This window comes from Triticum aestivum, chromosome 5B, assembly GCF_018294505.1.
Source record: "Triticum aestivum cultivar Chinese Spring chromosome 5B, IWGSC CS RefSeq v2.1, whole genome shotgun sequence".
Taxonomy (NCBI): Eukaryota; Viridiplantae; Streptophyta; class Magnoliopsida; order Poales; family Poaceae; genus Triticum; species Triticum aestivum.
This window is the reverse complement of record NC_057807.1, coordinates 99845569-99869517: the sequence shown is the minus strand read 5'-3', so window position 1 is coordinate 99869517 and position 23949 is coordinate 99845569. Positions and strand designations below refer to the sequence as shown.

Sequence of the window (23949 nt, the reverse complement as noted above, 5' to 3'; positions counted from 1 at the left end):
GGTGCTCTTTTGATTGTCTTCCTTATGAGTGACAGTCGGGGACGAGCGATGGTCTTTTCCTACCAATCTATCCCTCTAGCGCCATGCGTAGTAATACTTTGCTTCGAGGGCTAAGTAGACTTTTGCAATAAGTATATGAGTTCTTTATGACTAATGTGAGTCCATGGATATGCGCACACTCACCCTTCCACTTTGCTAGCTTCTATTGTGCCGCGCAACTTTCGCCGGTATCATGCACCCATTATTTACCTTCCTCAAAGCAGCCACCATACCTACCTATTATGGCATTTCCATAGCCATTTGGAGATATATTGCCATGAAACTTTCCACCATTCCGTTTATTATGATACGCTTCATCATTGTCATATTGCTCTTTGCATTATCATGTAGTTGACATCGTATTTGTGGCAAAGCCACCTTCATAATTTTCATACATGTCGCTCTTGATTCATTGCATATCCCGGTACACCGCTGGAGGCATTCATATAGAGTCATATCTTGTTCTAGCTTTGAGTTGTAATTCTTAAGTTGTAAATCCATAAAAGTGTGATGATCTTCATTATTAGAGCATTGTCCTAGTAAGGAAAGGATGATGAAGACTATGATTCCCCCACAAGTCGGGATGAGACTTCGGACTTTACAAAAAGAAGAAGAGAAGGCCAAAGAAAAAAAGGAAAAGAAAAAAAGAAAGAAAAAAAAAGAAAAAAAAAAGAAAAAGAAAGAAAAAGAGAGAAGGGACAATGCTACTACCCTTTTTTTACCACACTTGTGCTTCAAAGTAGCACCATGATCTTCATGATAGAGAGTCTCCTATATTGTCACTTTCATATACTAAGTGGGAATTTTTCATTATAGAACTTGGCTTGTATATTCCAATTATGGGCTTCCTCAAAATGCCCTAGGTCTTCATGAGCAAGCGAGTTGGATGCACACCCACTTAGTTTCTTTTGTTGAGCTTTCATATATTTATAGCTCTAGTGCATCCGTTGCATGGCAATCCCTACTCACTCATATTGATATCTATTGAAGGGCATCTCCATAGCCCGTTGATACGCCTAGTTGATGTGAGATTATCTTCTCCCTTTTTGTCCTCACAACCACCACCAAATACCACTATAGTGCTATGTCCATGGCTTGCGCTCATGTATTGCATAAGAGTTGAAAAAGCTGAAGCGCGTTAAAAAGTATGAACCAATTGCTCGGCTCGTCATCAGGGTTGTTCATGATGGGAGTATGTTGTGTAATGAAAATGAAGCATGGCCTAACTATATGATTTTGTAGGGATAAGCTTTCTTTGGCTATGCTATTTTGATAGGACATGACTATTTGTTAGTATGCTTCAAAGCATTATTACTTTTTATGTTTTATAAGCTTTTATCTTGAATCATTTCGATCTGAACAATCATGCCACAATAAAGAAAATTACATTGAGAATTATGCTAGGTAGCATACCACATCAAAAAGTCTGTTTTTATCATTTACCTACTCGAGGACGAGCAGGAATTAAGCTTGGGGATGCTTGATACGTCTCCAACGTATCTATAATTTTGATTGTTCCATGCTATTATATTACCCCTTTTGGATGTTTATGGGCTTTATATTACATATTTATATCATTTTTGGGACTAACCTACTAACCGGAGGCCCAGCCCGTATTGCTATTTTTTTTGCCTATTTCAGTATTTCGAAGAAAAGGAATATCAAACGGAGTCCAAACGGAATGAAACCTTCGGGAGCATGATTTTTGGAACAAACGTGATCCAGAGGACTTGGAGTGCAAGTCAAGAAGCAACTGAGGCAGCCACGAGGGTGGAGGGCGCGCCCACCCCCCTAAGCACGCCCCCTATCTCGTGGGCCCCTCGAGCAGCCACCGACCTACTTCTTCCTCCTATATATACCCACGTACCCCGAAAACATCCAGGGAGCCAACGAAAAACAATTTCCACCGCCGTAACCTTCTATATCCGTGAGATCCCATCTTGGAGCCTTCGCCGGCGCTCCGCCGGAGGGGGAATCGACCACGGAGGCCTTCTACATCAACACCATAGCCTCTTCGATGAGTTGTGAGTAGTTTACCACAAACCTTCGGGTCCATAGTTATTAGCTAGATGGCTTCTTCTCTCTTTTTGGATCTCAATACCATGTTCTCCCCCTCTCTTGTGGAGATCTATTCGATGTAACTCTTTTTGCGGTGTGTTTGTCGAGATCCGATGAATTGTGGGTTTATGATCAAGTTTATCTATGAGAAATATTTGAATCTCCTTCGAATTCTTTTATGTGTGATTGAGTTATCTTTGCAAGTCTCTTCGAATTATCAGTTTGGTTTGGCCTACTAGATTGATCATTCTTGCAATGGGAGAAGTGCTTAGATTTGGGTTCAATCTTGCCGTGTCCTTACCCAGTGACAATAGGGGTTGCAAGGCACGTATTGTATTGTTGCCATCAAGGATAAAAAGATGGGGTTTATATCATATTGCATGAGTTTATCCCTCTACATCATGTCATCTTTCTTAATGCATTACTCTGTTCTTATGAACTTAATACTCTAGATGCATGCTGGATAGCGGTCGATGTGTGGAGTAATAATAGTAGATGCAGGCAGGAGTCGGTCTACTTGTTACGGACGTGATGCCTATATACATGATCATGTCTAGATAATCTCATAATTATTCGCTTTTCTATCAATTACTTGACAGTAATTTGTTCACCCACCGTAATACTTATGCTATCTTGAGAGAAGCCACTAGTGAAACCTATGGCCCCCGGGTCTATCTTTTATCATATAAGCTTTCAATCTACTTTTATTTGCATCTTTACTTTTCCAATCTATATTATAAAATACCAAAAATATATTTATCTTATCATACTATCTCTATCAGATCTCACTTTCGCAAGTGGCCATGAAGGGATTGACAACCCCTTTATTGCGTTGGTTGCGAGTTCTTTGTTTGTTTGTGTAGGTGCGTGGGACTTTTGAGGAGCCTCCTACTAGATTGATACCTTGGTTTTCAAAAACTAAGGGAAATACTTACGCTACTATTGCTGCATCACCCTTTCCTCTTCAAGGAAAACCAATGCAAGCTCAAGACGTAGCAGTTATCGATGCCGAGTGCAGGCGCCTACTACAAAACTTACGGCACGAGGCTCGGGTACAGGCTGTTCGAGACTACTACGCCTCGCGTGGTATTAAGAAGCCCAAGCCGGCATGCCGCAACAAGTTTCTGAAGAAGGATCAGTACATGACGGTAATTACCTATTGATCTTAAGGCCTTGCACTTAGTTTCCTTGATTTGATTCGTAGGCGCAATGCTCAAGTTTCTCTTTACTAACTTAGGTGCCCCCGAGATGGTGTGCAGATCAGATGGATTGTTGGGATTGTTGGTGGATGAGTGGTGCTCGGGCCAATGGCTAGCCGTCCACAACAATACCAAGGACCGGCGTGCCCAAATGGAAGGTGTGCCACACCATCAAGGCAGCGCCTACTTATTTTAGTTCGGGCAGAACTGGGTATGTGGTTTGCTTCATGATTCATGCAATTCAGTCTTCATTCTAGCTTGATCCCTTTAATTACTAATTTACTATGTTCCTCTCTTTCAGGCGAAACACGATAAGGCGGAGGTGCCAGAGGTGTACAACCTCTATGCCATGGCCCATACTGCCTCGTACAAGAAGGTCAAGGCATTCTCTGCGTCTAACCTCAATGATCCAAAGAACTTCACCAACATCTCCTCCCACAACAAGCTCGTGAGGTACATAGATGTGGGGAAGGCGACGAAAGGGGAGGACTTTAACCCGAGCCGGCAGTTTGATCCAGAGCTGGTGTTGTTATCTGGTGGCGGGAGATCCCATGGCTCGATAGCCATTGGAGATGGACTTATACGTTGTCCTAGCACTCTCCCATAGATCAAGGCACGCCAGTCGAGCTCCGCTCCTGAGATGATGCCTCGTCAACGGCCAGTCAAGCTCACCTTCGAGGTAAGTTATACAGACTCAACTATCTTTCCTCCATTACATTGTGTGTGCGGCCATCGATGATTACAATGCTAACGAGGAGTGGTGTTACAGGCTGCTCTTTAGAGTGAGCGAGATAGAACCCAGACGCTTCTCACGGAGAGGGACCAGCAGGCGGAGGAGAAGCAACGGGAGTTGGAGGAGAAGACGACAAAGATGTTGAAGGCGGAGAGGGCACGGAATGACATGCAGAACCGGGCCATGTATGATCTCCTCGTGGTAAGTTTCTTCTACATATTAGCTAAATCATTCACGTAATGTTCGCTTCATTACTAACTAGTATGACTGACTCGTCAAAACCAAATGTGCAGTCTATGTCCGAGAAGGCTGGTCAGACCCCTCAGTCGATGTCAGAGATTGCTCCAGGGACCACGGTGAGTTTAATTTGAATGGTCATCAGTTACTAGCCTTAACATTTCAGTGTCATCATGCTAACGAGACATTGCAAAATGATCTTTGTTGCACGTAACTCTAGACAAGCATCGCATGATCCTTCTCCAGGTGGTACCGGCACGAGCCACCATGATGCTTCACCTCCGTGATGACGGTAAGTTTTCTATAGTGTTTTTCTTAACAAATGCATAATGACCTAGACTTAGCTTTATTTTCTCCAATATGCTTACCATAATGACCTAGACTTAGCTTACTTAGCTCCAAAATGACCCATTTTACCTAAGTTAGCTCTTAAATGATCTATACTTAGATTTGTTTCCTCCAAAATGACATAAGTTAGCTCTAATATGCTTAGTTACCCAGGTTTGCTCAATAATGACATACACTTAGCTTACTTATGTCAAAAATGGCATAATTAACTTACTTAGGTCAAAAATGGCATAACAACCTTGGTAACCTCATAAATGTCATATACTTAGCTTATTTTCCTTCAAAATGACATAATAAGCTTAATTAGCTTCAAAATGATCAATTTTACCTAAGTTAGCTGCAAAATGACCTCGGTTAGCTCTAAAATGCTAAGTTAGCTCTAATACGCTTAGTTACCTAGGTTAGTTCAATAAAGACGTATACTTAGCTTAGTTATGTCAAAATAACATGATATGCTTAGTTAACTCAAAAATGGCATAATTAGCTAGGTTAGCTCCAAAATGATCCATTTTACCTAGGTTAGCTTCAAAATGATCCATTTTACCTATGTTAGCTCCAAAATGGTCCATTTTACCTAGGTTAGCTCTAAAATGATCCATTTTACCTAGGTTAGCTCCAAAATGATCCATTTTAGCTAGGTTAGCTCCAAAATGATCCATTTTAGCTAAGTTAGCTCATAAATAATCCATTTTACCTAAGTTAGCTCATAAATGATCCATTTTACCTAGGTTAGCTCATAAATGTCATTTTTACCTAAGTTAGCTCCAAAATGATCCATTTTATCTAAGTTAGCTCCAAAATGACCCATTAGCTAAGTTAGCTCATAAATGATCCATTTTACTTAAGTTATCTCATAAATGTCTTTTTTTTACCAAAATTAGCTCATAATGTCATATACTTCTTATTATTATTGTTCTTCTTCTAACTTTCTTATTTCCCATTTTGCAGATTTCATTCACTTCACGGAAGCTTGATTGATGGAGTGCTTGTTTTCCCTTTCTGTTTTCATTTTGGAACAATGTGGAACTTGTAATATGCATGGATGAACTATGTATTGTGAACTTGCTATGTATTGGATATCTCATATGTTTGCTGTGAAATTGCCCTGTGATATATATATATATATATATATATATATCATATATTTGCTGTGAAAATGCTTGGATATAAGAAAAAACAGAAAAAGAGGCAATGCAGGCCCTTTGCCGTCTGCCGCAGACGGAAAAGAGGCCATGTGGTAGCAACCTGTGCAACCTGGGAGTTGACCTATCTGGTCACTTTGCCATTTGTGGCAGACGTCAAAGGCTTGGGCAGTTTGCCGTCCGTGGCAGACAACAAATAGCGGGGGGGGGGGGCATGACGCATCTGCTGACATCACAAGGCAGACGGCAAAGGGGAGGGCATGTTTGACGTTAGCTGGTAGACAACAAAGCCTCTCGTTAGCCACCTAACGTGGCTAACGTCTATTCTTTGCCGTCCACGTTCTTTGCCGTCTGCCACCGGCGGTAAAGGGGTCTTTGCCGTCTGCTGGCCAAAAGCAGACGACAAATGAGTTGTTTACCGTAACTTACTTTGCCGGGCATGTTTGCCGTCCGTGGCTGACGGCAAAGCCCTTTGTCTTCCGCTTTCTGGTCCTTTGCCGTCTGTCATGGCAGACGGCAAATCAGCTGATTCTTGTAGTGTGTGTGTGTGTGTGTAGTAGCCACCTATGTAATTGGATGTTTAATTTGATTATGCAACCATGTCCTTATAAGTGTGTGTGTGTGTGTGTGTGTGTGTGTGTGTGTTGTTCTGTATGCAATCCCATCGCACAACACACACGTCTTATTAGTAGCAATCGTCTGTGTTATTATCGGTCTTCGCACACATTTATGATTACAGACCTGTTTGCCGCGTATCACACACATCTTGTTAAATTGAACCGTTTCTGTTCTCTTGGCTCAACGCAAATAGTTCATCCGAGTAAACTTTTTGCCCTCTATCGCACACACCTTGATCTGGCTGACCGTTTTTTTTGTTCTGCCTAATCACAAACAGTTCATCAGAGTGAACTGTATGCCGTGTATCGCACATCTGCCTGCCCGTTTCTGTCGTTCTACCTCATCACAAACAGTTCATTGTACTGAACCGTATGCCCCACATCCCACACTCAACTAAAATCCAAACCATGTTTGATGTATCCGCCATCGTAAAAGTTTTGCATCTTTTTTGACGGTTTTTTACATCACCGTTTGCGATTATTGCATCGCACACAGTTTCGTCGAAGGGTCTTTGATTGTAGTGTTGCGTTAGCAGCATCCTACAGTACTGAAGGCACGCCCTGTGAGCGACATCGGCATGCGAGGCATGGTATACATGCGCCCCTCTTTGTTTCCATTCCCGTTATGCTTGCATGTCCATTTGGCCATATGCTTGCATGCTATTCATTTGTAGGCATTCCAAGCTTTGGAGGCATTCAAAGTCCAACATGACGACAAGTCTTTCAACCTCTCTCATTGTTGGATGGTCATCAATGGGGAGGAGAAGTTCAAGGCGCAATATGCCGCCCTCATGGCGCCTGGGGGGAAGAAAGCCATGGAGGAGGTTGGGGAGGGTGAAAAGGCACGACCGCGAGGGAAGACCAACTCCAAGAAGGAGGACAAGCGGGATGCGGCGTCGATCGCTTTGCTCGCAACCGTGGAGGGCAGGATGAGTAAGAAGGATTCAAGGGAGGAGAAGCGCCAACAAGACAAGGAAGAGCAAATGAATGCCTTCATCGAGATCCAAAGATGGAGACTTGAGATGGAGGCGGAGAAGCAAGCCAAGATGCTCGAGATCGAGACCTCCAATGCCAATAACAAGGCGAAAGAAGTGGCGCTCACTAGCATGACGACGGGGGTGGAGATCATGAAGGTGGACCTCAACACCGTGTTGCCGAGGAAGAGGCCTTGTTTTGAGAAGATGTATGCCGGCATGACCACGACCGAGATGGCGTGGTTGAATTCCCGCCCCTTTTTGTGTGTTGGCATGTGTACTGGCCGTTGGCAAGTCCGTCAGCATGAACCGTGGTGGTTTTCTTGGAGGCTGACATTGCATGTCGGCGCTGGCATGGTGCCGACATGAACTTTGGGCGATGGCATGGCCGCTGGCATGATCTATTGCCATGAGCCTTTTTAAATTTGTGCGCGGACATGAAATGGGTCGCGGGCGCTGGACACACGGTCGACCCAAAAGAAAAAAGGGCGGACGCCGAGCGGACGGCCGGCCCAAACGGACGAAAAGCAAACAAAATCGCCGTTCGTTTAGATCGGCGCGTTGGAGTTGCTCTAAAGGATTTTCCAAAAGGTTTTTTTCCGAAGAGAAAAGACTCTCTATTCTTTTTAGGGGTAGAGAAAAGATTCATCGACGGACGGCCGACGTGCACGCAAGGCGCTAGCGGCGTGAGCCGGTCACCAACCTTTTTTTATAGCTGGCCAAACGCAGAACGGCACCTTTGGTATCTCCGCGGCGGGTCGCTCTCTTCTCCTTTGCCTTTCCCCGAAATTGCGTGGTAGAGACCTCGCATCGCTCCCCACCCGTCGTCACCCGTGCCGTAGCCTCACGGGACTCTTTTCCCTTTAAATCCCCATCCCCTCCCGTCTCCTCCTCCACTCATCCAATCCTCCCTGCCAAGCGAGCCCCAGAAAGTTTCCGATCGAATCGAAGCAAAGGCTTTCTCGTCCGCCTCCAAGGTACGCGAATTCCAGACCGCGCTCCTCGTTATTATCGTTGATTGATTGCTGTTGATCTGCCCCGTAGTCGGTTGTCGCGAAATCCCTCTCGATTATGCCTGGATTATCGGGTAGATCTGCCGATTAGAGGTGTCTAGTTGATTCCGCTCGTTCCGTGTTAGCAGTACTGGTTCGAGACGATAGATTTGTTGATCGATTGCTGTTGATTTGGCTCCGTTGTCGTGAAATTTCTCACGATTATGCCTGGATTATCCGGTAGATCTGCCGATTTGAGATGCAACTGATGTTGATTATGTTCATCTATGATAGATTTGTTGATCGATTGCTGTTGATTTGGCTCCGTTGTCGTGAAATCTCTCACGATTATGCCTGGATTATCGGGTAGATCTGCCGATTTGAGATGCAACTGATGTTGATTATGTTCATCTAGGCGTGTGTAGTTGATTGATTCCGCTCGGTTCCTGCTGAGTCGTTCAGACTTTGTGGCGCTCATGAGCCTTTTATCTCGCACCTATGCTTGATCTGTTAACAGATATACCTGATTTCCATTCTTAGGGCACATCTAGATGTGCTTTAGCAAAGCTGTTTCTATGTTAGTTGTTGGGCCTAGTAGTTGTTTGGAGGATCCGTTCTTGTGCACCGGTTCTGCTCTTAGAGTCAATTGTGTTTGCTTACAATAGTACTGTTGATTTAACTAGATACTGTAGCTTGTTGTGTCAAACTTGAAAGTATCTGTACTTGTGCATCAGTTCTAGTTCTTGTCTGAAAATCATACTATATTAACTGATTCTTTTAGCTTGTAGACAAACTTGAACATCAATCTGCTATCTAATACTCAGTTCCTATTGAGATGTTGTTTACACAGTCACAGTTTCATCTCTATTGGATCGTGACCTTCTTGTTCACATATGCTTTATGTTCTGCAGTTTCATGATTACGAGTGCCTTACTATGGTTTCGGTACACTTTATGTTTGCAGATGCAGATCTTTGTGAAGACCCTCACCGGCAAGACCATCACCCTTGAGGTCGAGTCCTCTGACACGATTGACAATGTCAAGGCGAAGATCCAGGACAAGGAGGGCATCCCTCCGGACCAGCAGCGCCTCATCTTCGCTGGCAAGCAGCTTGAGGACGGTCGCACCCTCGCTGACTACAACATCCAGAAGGAGTCCACCCTCCACCTGGTGCTCCGCCTCAGGGGTGGTATGCAGATCTTTGTCAAGACCCTCACCGGCAAGACCATCACCTTGGAGGTTGAGTCATCCGACACCATTGACAACGTGAAGGCAAAGATCCAGGACAAGGAGGGCATCCCTCCGGACCAGCAGCGCCTCATCTTCGCTGGCAAGCAGCTTGAGGATGGTCGCACCCTCGCTGACTACAACATCCAGAAGGAGTCCACCCTCCACCTGGTGCTCCGCCTGCGTGGTGGCATGCAGATCTTCGTCAAGACCCTCACTGGCAAGACCATCACCCTTGAGGTCGAGTCCTCTGACACGATCGACAACGTCAAGGCGAAGATCCAGGACAAGGAGGGCATCCCCCCGGACCAGCAGCGCCTCATCTTTGCCGGCAAGCAGCTTGAGGACGGCCGCACCCTTGCTGACTACAACATCCAGAAGGAGTCCACCCTCCACCTGGTGCTCCGCCTGCGTGGTGGGATGCAGATCTTCGTCAAGACCCTCACCGGCAAGACCATCACCCTTGAGGTCGAGTCTTCGGACACCATCGACAACGTCAAGGCGAAGATCCAGGACAAGGAGGGCATCCCCCCGGACCAGCAGCGCCTCATCTTCGCCGGCAAGCAGCTTGAGGACGGTCGCACCCTTGCTGACTACAACATCCAGAAGGAGTCCACCCTCCACCTGGTGCTCCGCCTCAGGGGTGGTATGCAGATCTTCGTCAAGACCCTCACCGGCAAGACCATCACCTTGGAGGTTGAGTCATCCGACACCATTGACAACGTGAAGGCGAAGATCCAGGACAAGGAGGGCATCCCCCCGGACCAGCAGCGCCTCATCTTTGCCGGCAAGCAGCTTGAGGACGGCCGCACCCTCGCTGACTACAACATCCAGAAGGAGTCCACCCTCCACCTGGTGCTCCGTCTCAGGGGTGGTATGCAGATCTTCGTTAAGACCCTCACCGGCAAGACCATCACGCTCGAGGTCGAGTCATCTGACACCATTGACAATGTGAAGGCGAAGATCCAGGACAAGGAGGGCATCCCACCGGACCAGCAGCGCCTCATCTTTGCTGGTAAGCAGCTCGAGGACGGCCGCACCCTCGCTGACTACAACATCCAGAAGGAGTCCACCCTCCACCTGGTGCTCCGTCTCCGTGGTGGCCAGTAAGTGCCTGGCCATGGAGCTGCTTATGTCTGTGGGCTCACAAGTCGGTTGCCTTTCTGTGTCCTCCGATCGGATTGTCAGTGTGTCCTCGTCTGGTCTTGTGCTTTGTTGCTACCGTGCTGTGGTCTAGTGTTATGTACTTATGTTTGGTTGTGTCCGTGAACTTTCTGACCGCAGCAGATTTGGATGAACTGTGAAATGAATGAATAAGTGAGCCCTGAACTTGTGCCTCCTTTTGCTGTTAAGCCTAAGCAATTGCATGATCTGCTTTAGGTGTTTTATTTTATACCTCGGCTTCAATGGCTGCTGAGAAGTTTCCCCGTAAACAAAATGCTAGATGTGCAAACGTTAATGGAAATTGTGCATTTTGTTCTCAGTTTCCCCGTAAACAAGATGCTAGATGTGCAAATGTTAATGGAAATTGTGCATTTTGTTTACAATGTTGAGACAACTTAAGACAATCCAGTTTCCACTTTTCAAGAGGCATCTCCCACGAAGGTTTTTCACATGGCGACTGATACGCGCCGGCCGAAACTTTCGGCCGGTCGCGCCCAGCCGCTCGATTCAGTCCAGCGCCGCCGACGCTGCTAAGGATGAGCGCCGTTGACCTCACCGTAGAACAGCTTGCTGCCCTCGCCATCAGGTATCAGCTGGCCAACCTCGCCACCGGCCGAACTTGCTGCCAGGTCAGCACGGCTGTTGTGCCCCTTGCAGAAAAAAAAACTTCGCACAACACACCCTTGCTCCCTGGTCGTCGTTGCAACATATCCAAGTCAATCTTAAATGCAAAGCCTGCAAGGGGAATGTCATATACATGGAAGAGCATATTAAAAGGGATCAATTTGCTAAATAAAGGCATAATATGGAGAGTGGGGAATGGCAAATCTATTAACATATGGAACGATCCATGGATCCCAAGAGGAATATCAAGAAGGGTCATATCAAGGAAGGGCAACAATCTAATCACGCACGTCGAGGAGCTCATAAATCCAGTAACTAACACTTGGGACCTAGACCTACTGAACCAATCAATGGTAGGCGAAGATGTACAGGTTATACTCAGGATCCCAATTCATGAGCAGCTAGACGACTTCCCAGCATGGCACTATGATAAGAAAGGACTTTTCTCAGTCAAATCTGCATACAAAGTAGCACGGGATTGTGAAGCACGTGAATCTGTGAAAGGGCTACCTGAATGCTTCAATCCAGTGGGAACCACATGTGGTTTTGAATGGAAGAAACTATGGTCACTCCCTCTGCCTAACAAGATTCTGCATTTTCTATGGAGAGTGGCCACCAACAGTTTACCATTGAGAATGAAGCTGAAACAAAGAGGTATAAATATTGATACCAGGTGCCCACTTTGTTTTAGATTAAATGAAGATGGAGGCCACATTTTTTGCAAATTAGTTAAACCAATCTGGAGAGGACTTCAAATGGAGGACACAAGAGAGTTAATTGCTCGATGCCCAAGCGGCCCATCTCTCCTACAGGAAATATTCAATCTAAACGAAGAAAAGAGGCTCACAGCTTGTTGTTTGCTCTGGATCTGGTGGGCGGAAAGGAATAAAGCAAACCGAGGAGAGAAACCAAGAACATCAGATGAGATAATTACCTCTGTCACAGTTCATGTTTTGGAATACAAGAACATGCAGGTAAAGAAACTAATACCAAGTAATAAGATGCAGCTGCAATGGTCTCGACCGATGCATAATTTTTTAAAGATCAACGTAGATGGGGCTTTTAGGGAACAATCCTTTTCAGGTGGTTGGGGCTTTATAGTCAGGAATGATCGAGGAGTAGCAGTGGCAGCTGGACAAGGTCATCTTCAAGAAGTCGGCAATGCTCTTCAAGCTGAAGCTCGAGCTCTTCTCCAAGCGGTGCAAATCACCTCATCAATGGGATGTAATCAGGTGATTCTAGAAATAGATTCGACTATACTGAAGAATGCTATTACATCAAGCGAGTATGATCTAGCGCCGCTAGGTGTTCTATTTAGAGAAATAAAAGCCATGTTATGTGTTAATTTTGAAAACTTTAGAATATCTGTTGTACCGAGATCATGTAATGTTGTAGCTCATGAACTAGCTGCGCGTGGCGCTCTGTTAGGGGATGGCGATCGTGAGGTCTGGATTGGCCATCTACCACAATTTGTACTAAACCTGTGTGCTGGTGATATGCCGAGCACACCAGTTTAATAGAATACATTTGTGTTCCTTTCAAAAAAAAAAGTCCGGCTATCACCGTTGCCAGCAGCTGACCTTCCCCCCTTCCAGTACCATACGCTCCCCTCGCAGCCACGGTTGTAGCACACCGCAGCCGGCTCCAGCAAAAAAAGGCATGGTTGTAGCATCCAGCACAAACTCAGGCCATGGATGTATCATGCCGCAACCCGCTCCAGCAAAAATCAATGCGTGAAGTAGCAAATTACGTCGCTGGATGCAGCTCCACCGCACCTACTCTCGACTGCTCAGCAAAAAAAATGCCGGCAGTAGCAATTTGACGCACCGATTGTAGCATTTCCCCGCTGATTGTAGCTCCGCCGTCCGACGGACGTAGCCGACGCTTGTGCTGGTTCCAACAAAAATTGATGACGGAAGTAGCAAAAAAAATCGCTGGATGTAGCTGATTCCCACCACGTAGTCTTCTCTGATGTAGCAGAAGCAAAGGTTGGTTCCAGCAAAAAGCATTGCTGATTCCAGCAAAAACAATTCATAGTGGCCATGCCGTCGCCGCCGAGCATTGTGATCTTCCTGTTGCAGCAAAAATGCAAGTAGGTTCCAGCAAAAATCAAACCTGGTTCTAGCAAAAACAAATCAAAAAATACCAACCTATTCTCCGCCACTGCCATCGTCGCCAACCACCATCATCGCCGGCTGAAGCAAAATTCCCCCTGGATGGGGTTCAACGCCGCACATTGTTGGTTTCCAGCATACCGGAATTGGATTTGGGGGGGGGGGGGGGGGGGGGGCGCCGCAGCGCCGGGGAGGTCGGAAGAAAGAGGAAGAGGCGAGCTCGGCGGAGAAATCAGCGGCACAAGAAAGATGAAGGAACGAGTGGATGAGGTTCCCAATTAGAGAAAAAGAAAGAAAAAAAACGGTGCGGTTGGGCCAGCATGACGTGGCTTGAGCGCGCGAGCCCAACGCACGTAGCGAACGAGGCGGCCGGCCGATAGTAAACGTTTCCCTTTTCACATGGATGTCATATTTCATGGGTGTAGCATGGTCCCAACCACATTTCCTTTTTCATCACATGACAACCTATTTCTAAACTATCATAGATGATATGAATTGATGGATCCCAACCTACTATAGTAGAGGTCTTTTTCATCACATGACAGCCTATTTCTAAACTATCATAGATGATATGAATTGATGGATCCCAACCTACTATAGTAGAGGTCTTTTTCATTTTTAGCGTTATGTATATAATTTATTGTAGTGGAGCAATATCAAACAACTCGATAGATGGAGCAGCTTCAAGGAGATTTATTGTCCATAACAGAATCGTAGCCTGTTGAATGCAGCGCATAATTGCTTCCTTCTGGAATGAATGACAATCATGCGGTATATGTTTGCTCGTCCTTGCGCATAATTGCTTCCTTCTGGAATGAATGACAATCAGGCGGTATATGTTTGGTCGTCCTTATTTGCCACAGTGGAGATTAGTTTGAGCTTAAGCAATCACTGGATACAAAGCGAGGGCCAATGAGAGTGCAGAGTGGAGACAGCAGCATATGCTATGAACACCCAAAGCACTGAATTTAAGCCATCTGAATTAAAATGGCAAACAGATTGCGATAAACACCATCATGAGTTTTAGCTGACTGAAGCAAAGTACTGCCTCCAATTTCAACTAAAACCACGACAAGAATTATGAAACGGAGGGGGTAGCATTCAAGAAATTACATAGACCGTGAACGACAGGGAGGGGACTGAAAATCTGCTGCGAGTAGGAGGCATGAGATATACTAGTCTTTTAAGCAATTTAAAAAAGATCGGCAAACCTATTTTCCTTTTTTTTTTGCGAGGACAAACTTATTTTCCATGAGAACTGTGAGCACCGCCTATAGTACAATGACACACAATTCTCTTTGCATATTCTCAAGACAAATAACAGGGATAGTGACAAAATATAATAGATATGGAATCACCACAAACAGGCCGTACTTGTAAGTTGCAACTCTGACTTGTTGCATTACTGTATCCAAGAGCCAAGAGGCAAAATTTATAGTATTCCCTCCGTTCACAAATATAAGATGTTTTGGATTTTAACATGGACTACATACGGAAAATGACTGAACAAAAACACAAATGCGTGTATATACATCCAAATTAGGAAATAGAACATCTTATAATAATGAACGGAGGAAGTACATGACATGACAAAATACAAACCTAGAATATTCGGAATACCATAACTGTCCGTAACCAAACACACACTAACTGGGTACTACCTCATACGGGTATCACCCTCACACTTGGGTGCTACCCTTATTAGTTATTACCCCTAACAAGTAACAAACACAATGCCACAGGGATGCAGAGCTGTAGAGATGATCGTAACACGTCAATGCTCACTCGGGTTAGGTAGTTGCTCAAAATTCATGGACAGACATATGAGCTGTGCATGCCTTCTTTATGGTGTTCAATTCCTTGACTACGTCGTTCATCTTTATTCTGTGTCTTGGGGAATCCACACAGCAAGCTAGGCCAAGCTTAAATATAGGATATAAGAATATGTCTGTGATACTTTGCATGTCTCCGCTGTAGGTTGCCCTAACATCCATTATTTCCAGTAGCTTATCAGGATAGGCCATCTTGACATAGTTGGCAAGACTTGTCACACCATCTATGAAATTGTCAGTTGGCCTTCTTGCAGTAAATATTTCCAATAGCAACACACCGTAGCTATATACGTCACCATCTGTGGAGGCTTCAGATCCCGAGCCATACTCTGACAAACATATAAACAAAGATGTTATGGCTAATGGCTATGTAATGACTAAGACATAAATTTGGGAAGAAATTATTGAGATGCATCAGCATTCAGCAATGGTTCCAATTTTAAGAAAGGCTGACCTGGTGCGACGTATCCAATTGTGCCTTTAATCACAAATGAGCTACTTTCAGTTCCACCACCACTTTGCTTGCATTCTTCGGTACGCATAATCTTTGCTAGACCAAAGTCGGTAACATGCGCGACAATGTCATCATCTAGAAGGATGTTGCATGGTTTGATATCACAGTGAACTATCGATGGCTCAATTTGATGGTGAAGATACTCCAAAGCCTCTGCAACATCAAGAGCAATGCATAGCCTTTCCATTAAACTTAGCCTTCTAAAGGCCCTAGTGCTCTTAGTCGTTGTGTTTGGATGCAGCCACTCATCTAGATTTCCGTTGCAAATAAATTCCAGGACAAGTGCCTTGAATTCGTCACCATTATGGTCCACACCACTGCATACAGTGATCACCTTGACAAGATTCCGGTGTCGAATCCTCCTTAGCACATTGCACTCTCTCAAGAAGCTTCTACTAGCTCCTCGTCTGGCAAGATTGAGAACCTTGATTGCTACAGTAGCCAAACTCTCATTAAGAAGAAGATTTCCGACGTACACGTTCCCAAAACTTCCGGAACCTATCAAATTTGCCGGTGAGAATGAATTGGTTGCTGCATCTATCTCAGCATAGGATATTCTCTCATTGTGAAATATGATTCTTTGATCAACGTCATTTGCTTTGGTTCTTGTCTTCATAAAGTAGCATGCTGCAGCCAGAATGCACACGCAGAAGATCAAAGTGCCAACCATGCAAAATATTATGACACGGACTCTGTTGAATTAGCCTGGTGTGATGGGCATGAAGGGAGTTTCAAAAATGGAGGACCTCCACATAGCATGCTATTACCAGCAAGCGACACTATAGTGGCATTGCCAAAGATCCTTGTATTTGGCACTGGACCAGATAGGTTGTTGAAAGAAAGGTTTAGATACGTTAGGAGCTCAAAAGTTTGGAGGAAGTCAGGTATGGCTCCTGCTAAGTTATTATTGGAAAGATCCAGATTTTCGAGTCCTCTCAAAGAAGAAAAACCTTTGGGTATTTGTCCCTCCAAAAGATTTTCTTGCAAATATAGGGAATTTAGTTGGACGCAGCTGCTGACAGCGTCTGGGATTTCACCAGAGAGCTTGTTCATTGATAGGTCGATTGTGCTGAGGCTATTCAAGTTCCCTATCTGTGTTGGAATGGAGCCACTTAGAGCATTGTTGGAGAGGTTGAGAAGTACCGTCAGAGAGGGAATACTAAGTATCTCCTGTGGGATTCCCCCCTTCAAGGAGTTACTGGACAGATCCAGAGATGTCAGTTTTGTTAGATTGCCAAGGCTTGCTGGAATGCTGCCATCCAGAAAGTTATTAGATAGAGAGAGATTGCTCAATTGCGTGATATTGCCTAATGATTGTGGTATCTTCCCATCAAATCTATTATGGGATAGGTCAAGGTACTGGAGGCTAGGAAGCTGGCCAATATCTAGAGGTAAGGTGCCTGTGAAAAGGCTATCTGCGAGAATGAGCATGGTAAGTTTTTGAAACGCCACTAATCCTGCAGGTATGGTCCCAGCTATTTTGTTGCTACCTAGAGCAATCCATTTGAGCTCTTTAGATAGGTTGGCAATGGTAACTGGCATAACGCCTTCAAGGTTGTTTTGTTCAAGGTCTAGTATTCCCAAATTGCTACAGTTGGTTAAGGATGTGAGGAAATCCCAATCCCTAGGCTCTGTGGCTTGAAGCACATTGTGGCCTAATGAAAATGACCTGAAACGACCATGTATGCCAATATCCCGTGGAATCAGACCATGATACTGATTTCCACGAAGAAGCAAATATTTAAGTGAGGATGCATTTGACAAGGAGGCTGGTATTGGTCCTTTGAATTGGTTCACATGTGTGGCCAAAACATTTATCTTTGGAAGCTTAAAGCCAATATCAAGTGGCAGAGATCCTGATAGCTGGTTGAAGCCGATGTCCAAGAGTGTGATGGAAGAAATATTGAACATGGATGGAGGAAAAGGGCCTTCCAGTTTGTTATCATGAATATCAAATTTAACAAGATTAGTCATCTTACCTAAACCTGGAGGAACATGGCCAGTCAAGCCGTTTTGGGCTAATTCCAAGTGTGTCAATGATGTCAGGTTGCCCAGCCAGCTTGGGATTTGGCCATGGAAGTGGTTGCTTGACATACTAAGGTTTGAAAGGGCTGAGAGGTTGGAGAATGGCATAGGAATATCACCGGTCAGATTGTTATGGGTGACGTTGAGAAATGTAAGCTTTGATAGGAGACCCAGAGAAGCAGGCATGGAACCAGAGAGGTAGTTCACCCCCAGATCCAAGGCATGAAGTGATGTACAACGACCTAGGCTGCCTGGGATCTCACCTGCCAGGTTGTTGGCTGAAAGATCGAGGACACGGAGGTGAGTCAGGTTACCGAGCTGCGGGCAGATGGTGCCGGCCAGGCCGATACCCTGCAGGCGTATGGCAGTGACATGGCCAGGGTGCCGGCGGTTGCTGCATGCTACGCCCACCCACTCGCAGTAGACAGGCAATGACGCCGTGCTCGTGCCGTTGCCGGCAGGGTCCCAAGACCAAGAGGACAGTGCCCGTGTAGGGTCACTTGTTATGAAGGATTTGAATGATAGGAGCACAGGGAGATCGACGCCGTAGTTGCTAGTTTGGTTGTTCGTGGGCTGAGAGCTGGGTGTGAAGAAAAGGAGGGTATGAGTGAGAAGATGGATCATCACAAGCTGCCATATCTTCATGGTTGAGCAAGGAGGTGAAGGTGGGGTGGAGTGGTAGGTCGTTAATTGTTGTATTCTGCACTCCTCTCCTTGTGTGCAACTCGTTAAATAGCGATAATGCTTGTCACTCTCCAGGTCGGCCAATGAAAATATTGGACACTGGCAACCACTTATTTATGACTTCTTTTTCACCAGGACCACATATTGCTAATATCACTGGTAACTCATTAAGGGGGAAAGACATAATTTCAAACGTTGAAATGTCCCAATGATGTTACAGCACAAAGACAATAAGTTAGATGTCCAGAGAAAAAAGGGTCGCATTAAACCCATTAAGGGGGAAAGACTGGGCTACCGGTGGGTTATGCCATGTGGTGCTCGCTGGTTGGCCAATGATTTTTGCGAGACATGCTAATGCATTATGCACATTTATATACATTAAATTCACTACCCTAAGTGGGGAAATGCTAAATAAAAAACTTTTACGTGTAAAGACAAATATCTCCATATCACGAGTAAGAGAAAAAGGAGTGTGAAAGTGACTAATGTGATGCCTTGTGCCATGTAGTTGAAGGTGTGGCATAATTTCAAACGTTGAATATTCCAATGATGTTACAGGAAATGACAATAAATCAGATGTAGAGAAAAAAAAAGGTTAACATGGAATTTTATGTTCATGTGGCGCAATCACAAAAGTTACCTAAGATTGAAAATCACGCCAGTCAGAAAAGTCATGCCTATAAATGAAATCAAGGATCGCGGAGGAAATGTGATGGTTACTGAAGGACCGGGGTGAATTGGATGTAGACCTGTCCAGTGTAGGCTTTCCCTCCTTCGAGACTGGCTGATTTCCCATTAAAGCCAGTAAGACTATCTGATTCATCAAGCTTGCAAGCTTAAAACTGAAACAGAAACTCATATAAAAGAACTCAAAACACACATCTAAATAACGTGATTCTGTATTCGAAAAAGACAACCAAGAAGGAACGGAAACTTACAAGGAGCCAAAGCTAAGGAGAAACAAAACAAACGGAATAAGCAAAACCAGTGGAAAAGAAGGGAAGCAAAAAAAAAAAGGAAAAAGGTTAGCACTAGTGCCCAGCAAAAAGGGCAGGAAGCCTAGCAAGCAGGGGCAACCTCCACAATTTGTTTTCTCCAGCTAGCTTTCCATTGCGCTGCCTCTAGCAATCTCTGACAGTCTTGATGCATCCATCAAAATGTAGAGGAAGCTATTGTGGAATTTCATGTTTGTGTGGTGCAATCAGCTCAGTCAGAAAAGCCACCTCTATATGTCAAATCGTAAATAATGATCAGTAAGGAAAAGTGATATGGTTACGAAAGGAGCAGAGGTCAAAAGAGATGTAGATTGTAGGCTTTCCCTCCTTCCACAAGACTGATAAGCCAGTAAGACTAACCAATTCACCAAGCTCACAAGCTCTGGAATTAAAGCGGTATTGTTATGTAGGTGCAAATTTTCAGCATAGGCAAGTAGCAAAATGAAAAGAAAGCGAGTTTATTTGGTTAAGAATCAAAATAGAAATGATAAGCGAAGTGAACAAAGACAGAAATTCAGAAACCGAGAATCCACTTCTGAGGAGAAAGTCCAGTTTGTTTTTAACAGCAACGGACAGTTGCAAGGTTTTTCTCAGAGGCATACAAAATCAGTTAGATTCCACATGTTCTCTAGGAATCAATCACGTCATAGCCCGTCCACTCTGCAGCAACCCCTGTTGGAACGCGCAAATTACCAAACAATCATCGCGTGTGTAGACGAACCAGGTCACCAGGACAAGCGTCGAACACCTTATGTGCATCCATAGAACATAGTAGATGCAAGAAGAGGATGCAGCGGGGATGGAGAGATCGTGGGAAATCGTGGGGCCTAATGGTGTAGAGGCCAGAGAGAACTATGGCAAAGCCATTGGGGGCCTGCCTGCCGCCGTGGCGCCCCCATATCCATGGGTCTGGACGTCTGGTGCAGCACCATGTCGGGGAGGAGAATGCATGGCAGGGAAGCACGTAATTTCTGGAATTTAGCTTCAGCTCCAATCCAGAAGACCGCGAACATAAAAACCCATCCACACTCTACGCACCTTTCTCCCTGGAGGCGACGGCGCGATGGCCGCGTCTAGGCAGCAAACGGTTGCCACAGCGAGGCGTGGCGGCCAGTTCCGAACGCCGGGGAAGAAGCAATGGAGGATACAGTTTTTTTTTTCCTTCTGTCTCCTCGCTGATCGTTGTGGGGGCGAGGATCCAACGGTTGATACAGAGTTAGAGAGAAAAAAATCATCTTAGGAACGAATGAACAGAAAAAAAAAGAGTTGCTAATATTTTAAAACATCGGAAATGTTAACGCCCACACGTGTGGGCGTTTGCACATCGCCCACACGCCTCCATCAGCACTCATTTTGCCACGTATGAATAGATGACATTAGCAGAATTTTTTTTGGTTTTCGGCTTAAAAATGTTGTATCTCCTAAATAAAAAAGCGAACTAAAAATCCGTTTTCACCATTAAATCCGTCTCGACGAGATCTTCAAAACTAGACCCCATGTTGATATGTTTCGACGAATTTTTTTTTGCCAGAAGTTGCCACGATGTATACACTGCAATTGCCATAGGGCTTAAACTAAAGTTGCCATGTGGCAATTTTAGTTTGTAGATCATGGCAATTTTAGTATTTTGATGATGGTAGCCCTGAGAAACATCAAGTCATTCTGCGCTGGCTTACTCAAGAAATTGGCCCCACCTTTGCTCAAGGAAATTGAAGGGGCACGTGGTGTACGGCCAGGGCAGGACCCTTTCACGCCAAGGCGCACGACCAGATCGGTGCTGAACTCGGTGGGGGCTAGAAAGACCAAAGCGACAGTGGCAGAAACGGTCCTGTTGAAAGCGCTGGGAGTGGCTTCAGAGGATTTGGCTGTTTCGGAGGACACTCTGGGCGTACTTCGGTCCGTGTTCGATTCACCGCTCCAAGAGCAGCAGTTAAAAGCCATTGCGGCGATCTTTGGAAAATCCGTACCCACCAATCTTGCGGCACAAATGGAGTCCGCGGTGATGACAGTTGCGTAGGTTGGTCGTTGTACTGTTTTGGAGATATTTCGTTTCCAATGTCGTACAACCCGTTGGATGTGGTGTGTTGGAATGTGAGGGGCTTAAATAGCCAGGTTAGGAAGAAGGCGTTGAGGGAGTTTGTTGGCTCCTTGCGTGTGGCTATCGTTTGTATTGTGGAATCTAAACTAGAGTATGTTGACCAGTACATCATCGTGTAATGCCTAGGGCCATCCTACGATGGTTTTGCTTACCTCCCGGCTACCGAGACTAGAGGAGGGATCGTGATGGGTTGGGACTCCTCACGTGTCCAAATTAGCAATATTGCCCTGGATTCCTTCTCTCTGTCCGGTTACGTGGCACCGAAGGAGGGTAACCCATGGTGGCTAACGGTTGTGTATGGGCCTCAAGAGGACGCCCAAAAGATTCAATTCCTTCAGGAGTTGACCGAGAGGAGATCGCTCTGCCCGGGCCCGTGGCTAGTGATTGGAGACTTTAACTTGATCTTACATGCGGTGGACAAAAATAACTCACTACTAGACCGTAGGATGATGGGGAGGTTTAAGAGATTTGTTGATGACAATGCCCTCAAGGAGCTGTTTCTACATGGGCGTTTGTATACCTGGAGCAATGAGAGGGAAAGACCGACACTAACGAAGATTGATAGGGCTCTTGTTTCCATTGATTGGGAGCTTGACCATCCCGACAGCTTATTGCAAGCACTGTCGACGGCCTCGTCTGATCATTGCCCCCTTTATCTATCCCTGGAGGAGCGCATGGACCTGAAGAGGAGGTTTCGGTTCGAACTTTTCTAGACGAAGATGGATGGATTCCTGGAGGTGGTTCAACATGCATGGACGTGCGATGAGATAATTGTGGATCCGTTCCATAGGCTAGATGTCCTATTGAGGAACACGGCCCGCGCGCTAACTTCGTGGAGCCAAAGGAAAGTCGGCAACATAAAGCTGCAGCTGGGGGTGGCTAAGCTGGTCATTCTCAGACTGGACGGCGCGCAGGATGTGCGGCTGCTCACGCCTGGTGAGAGGTGGTTGCGTGGCGCGCTCAAGCAGATGGTACTCGGACTCGCCTCTCTTGATAGGACGATTGCACGCCAGAGATCGAGGATACATTGGCTCTCAGAGGGGGACGCCAACACTAAGTTGTTCCACCTAGTAGCTAATGGCAGGAAGACAAAGAATTTCATCCCAGCGCTTGTCATTGATGGAAGGGTCATCACGGACCAAAGGGGGAAGGAGGAGGCCTTCCTCCAAACCTTCAGAGCGATGTTGGGGCAAAGCAAAGCTAGAGATCACACGCTGGATTGGGAAGTGCTCAACATCCGGCAAGTTGACCTATCTGAGTTGGATCGCCCTTTCACGGAGGAGGAAGTTTGGGCGGTTATCAAGGAATTACCTAAGGATCGTGCCCCGGGACCGGACGGTTTCATTGGAGTTTTCTTCCATATGGCCTGGGATATCATCAAAGTTGATGTCATGGCGGCGCTCCACAAGCTGTTTCTCAACAATGGCCATGGATTTGGCAGGCTTAATCAAGCGCTCATCACTCTCATACCAAAAAACGCTGAAGCATGTCATGTCAACGACTTCAGACCTATTAGCTTGGTACACTGCTTACCTAAGCTGGCATCGAAATTGATGGCCAGCAGAGTGTGCCCACGAATGGGAGAGCTGGTGAGCATCAATCAGTCCGCATTCATTCGGGGCAGGACCCTCCATGACAACTTTTTACTAGTCAGGCAAATGGCGAGACGACTGCATCAAAGGAGAGCCAAGGGCGTGTTGCTTAAGTTGGACATAGCTCGTGCGTTCGATTCCCTATCCTGGCCCTTTCTCTTTGAGGTACTTCGGGCCAAGGGTTTTCCGGAGAGATGGCTTGCCTGGTTGGCAACCATGCTCAGTACAGCCAGCTCGAGAATCGTTGTGAATGGATGTCTGACGGACAAATTTATGCATGCGTGTGGTCTTAGACAGGGAGACTCGATCTCTCCGCTGCTCTTCGTTATTGCTATGGACACGCTCACGGAGATTATATGCAAGGCACATGAGCTCAGAGTTTTGGAGAATCTGAACGGATGCAAGGCCCTCCAGAGGTTATCTTTATACGCTGATGACGTGGTGCTGTTCATCAGACCGTCCCGGACAGATATTGAGTTTGTCAAGAATGTGCTACTGCTCTTTGGAGAGGCTTCGGGACTGCATGTGAACTTTGCCAAATCATCAGCGATTCTAATCAGAGGTGAGGAGAATGATGTGGAGGTGGTTAGGAGTGCACTACCTTGGAGGATTGATCATTTCCCATGCAAATACTTGGGTTTACAACTGGGGATCAAACAATTGACGCGCTCGGAATGGCAGTGCATGGTGGATGGAGCGCTCAAAATCCTACCAGGGTGGCAAAGAGGCCTAGTTACGCGC

The 23949-nt window shown here is 45.7% G+C and overlaps 2 protein-coding genes and 1 pseudogene across 3 annotated transcripts; 1 reads left to right on the top strand and 2 right to left on the bottom strand.

Annotated features, from left to right (window-relative positions):
- Positions 1–8077: 8077 nt before the first annotated feature.
- Positions 8078–10905, top strand: LOC123110611 (polyubiquitin). Of its 2 annotated transcripts, XM_044531169.1 has the most exons (3): positions 8078–8324; positions 9303–10067; positions 10296–10905. In XM_044531169.1, exons 2-3 carry the CDS (start codon positions 9303–9305, stop codon positions 10674–10676), a joined length of 1146 nt encoding a protein of 381 aa, XP_044387104.1. In that variant the 5' UTR covers positions 8078–8324; the 3' UTR covers positions 10677–10905. The 2 variants fall into 2 exon arrangements, with proteins under 2 accessions (XP_044387104.1, XP_044387102.1); XM_044531167.1 differs by having other exon boundaries at positions 8079–8324; positions 9303–10905.
- Positions 10906–11095: 190 nt separating this feature from the next.
- Positions 11096–13628, bottom strand: LOC123110612 (uncharacterized). Its single transcript, XM_044531170.1, has 3 exons — positions 13505–13628; positions 13182–13426; positions 11096–11465 (listed from the first exon to the last, which is right to left on the bottom strand). Exons 1-3 carry the CDS (start codon positions 13522–13524, stop codon positions 11320–11322), a joined length of 411 nt encoding a protein of 136 aa, XP_044387105.1. The 5' UTR covers positions 13525–13628; the 3' UTR covers positions 11096–11319.
- A 1379-nt stretch (positions 13629–15007) lies between these two features.
- LOC123110610 (probable LRR receptor-like serine/threonine-protein kinase At3g47570) lies at positions 15008–20549 on the bottom strand (annotated as a pseudogene).
- Between the last annotated feature and the right edge of the window lie 3400 nt (positions 20550–23949).

Excerpts from the sequence above, each read along its gene's own strand:
- LOC123110611 (XM_044531167.1), top strand. The coding sequence starts at position 9,303 with ATGCAGATCTTTGTGAAGACCCTCACCGGCAAGACCATCACCCTTGAG.
- LOC123110612 (XM_044531170.1), bottom strand. The coding sequence starts at position 13,524 with ATGGCAGTGGCGGAGAATAG. Across the intron at positions 13,427-13,504 it reads ATGGCAGTGGCGGAGAATAG|GAAGATCACAATGCTCGGCG; the intron begins GTTGGTATTTTT and ends TTGCTGCAACAG. Across the intron at positions 11,466-13,181 it reads GCGGGGAAATGCTACAATCG|GCTTTGCATTTAAGATTGAC; the intron begins GTGCGTCAAATT and ends TTCCCCTTGCAG.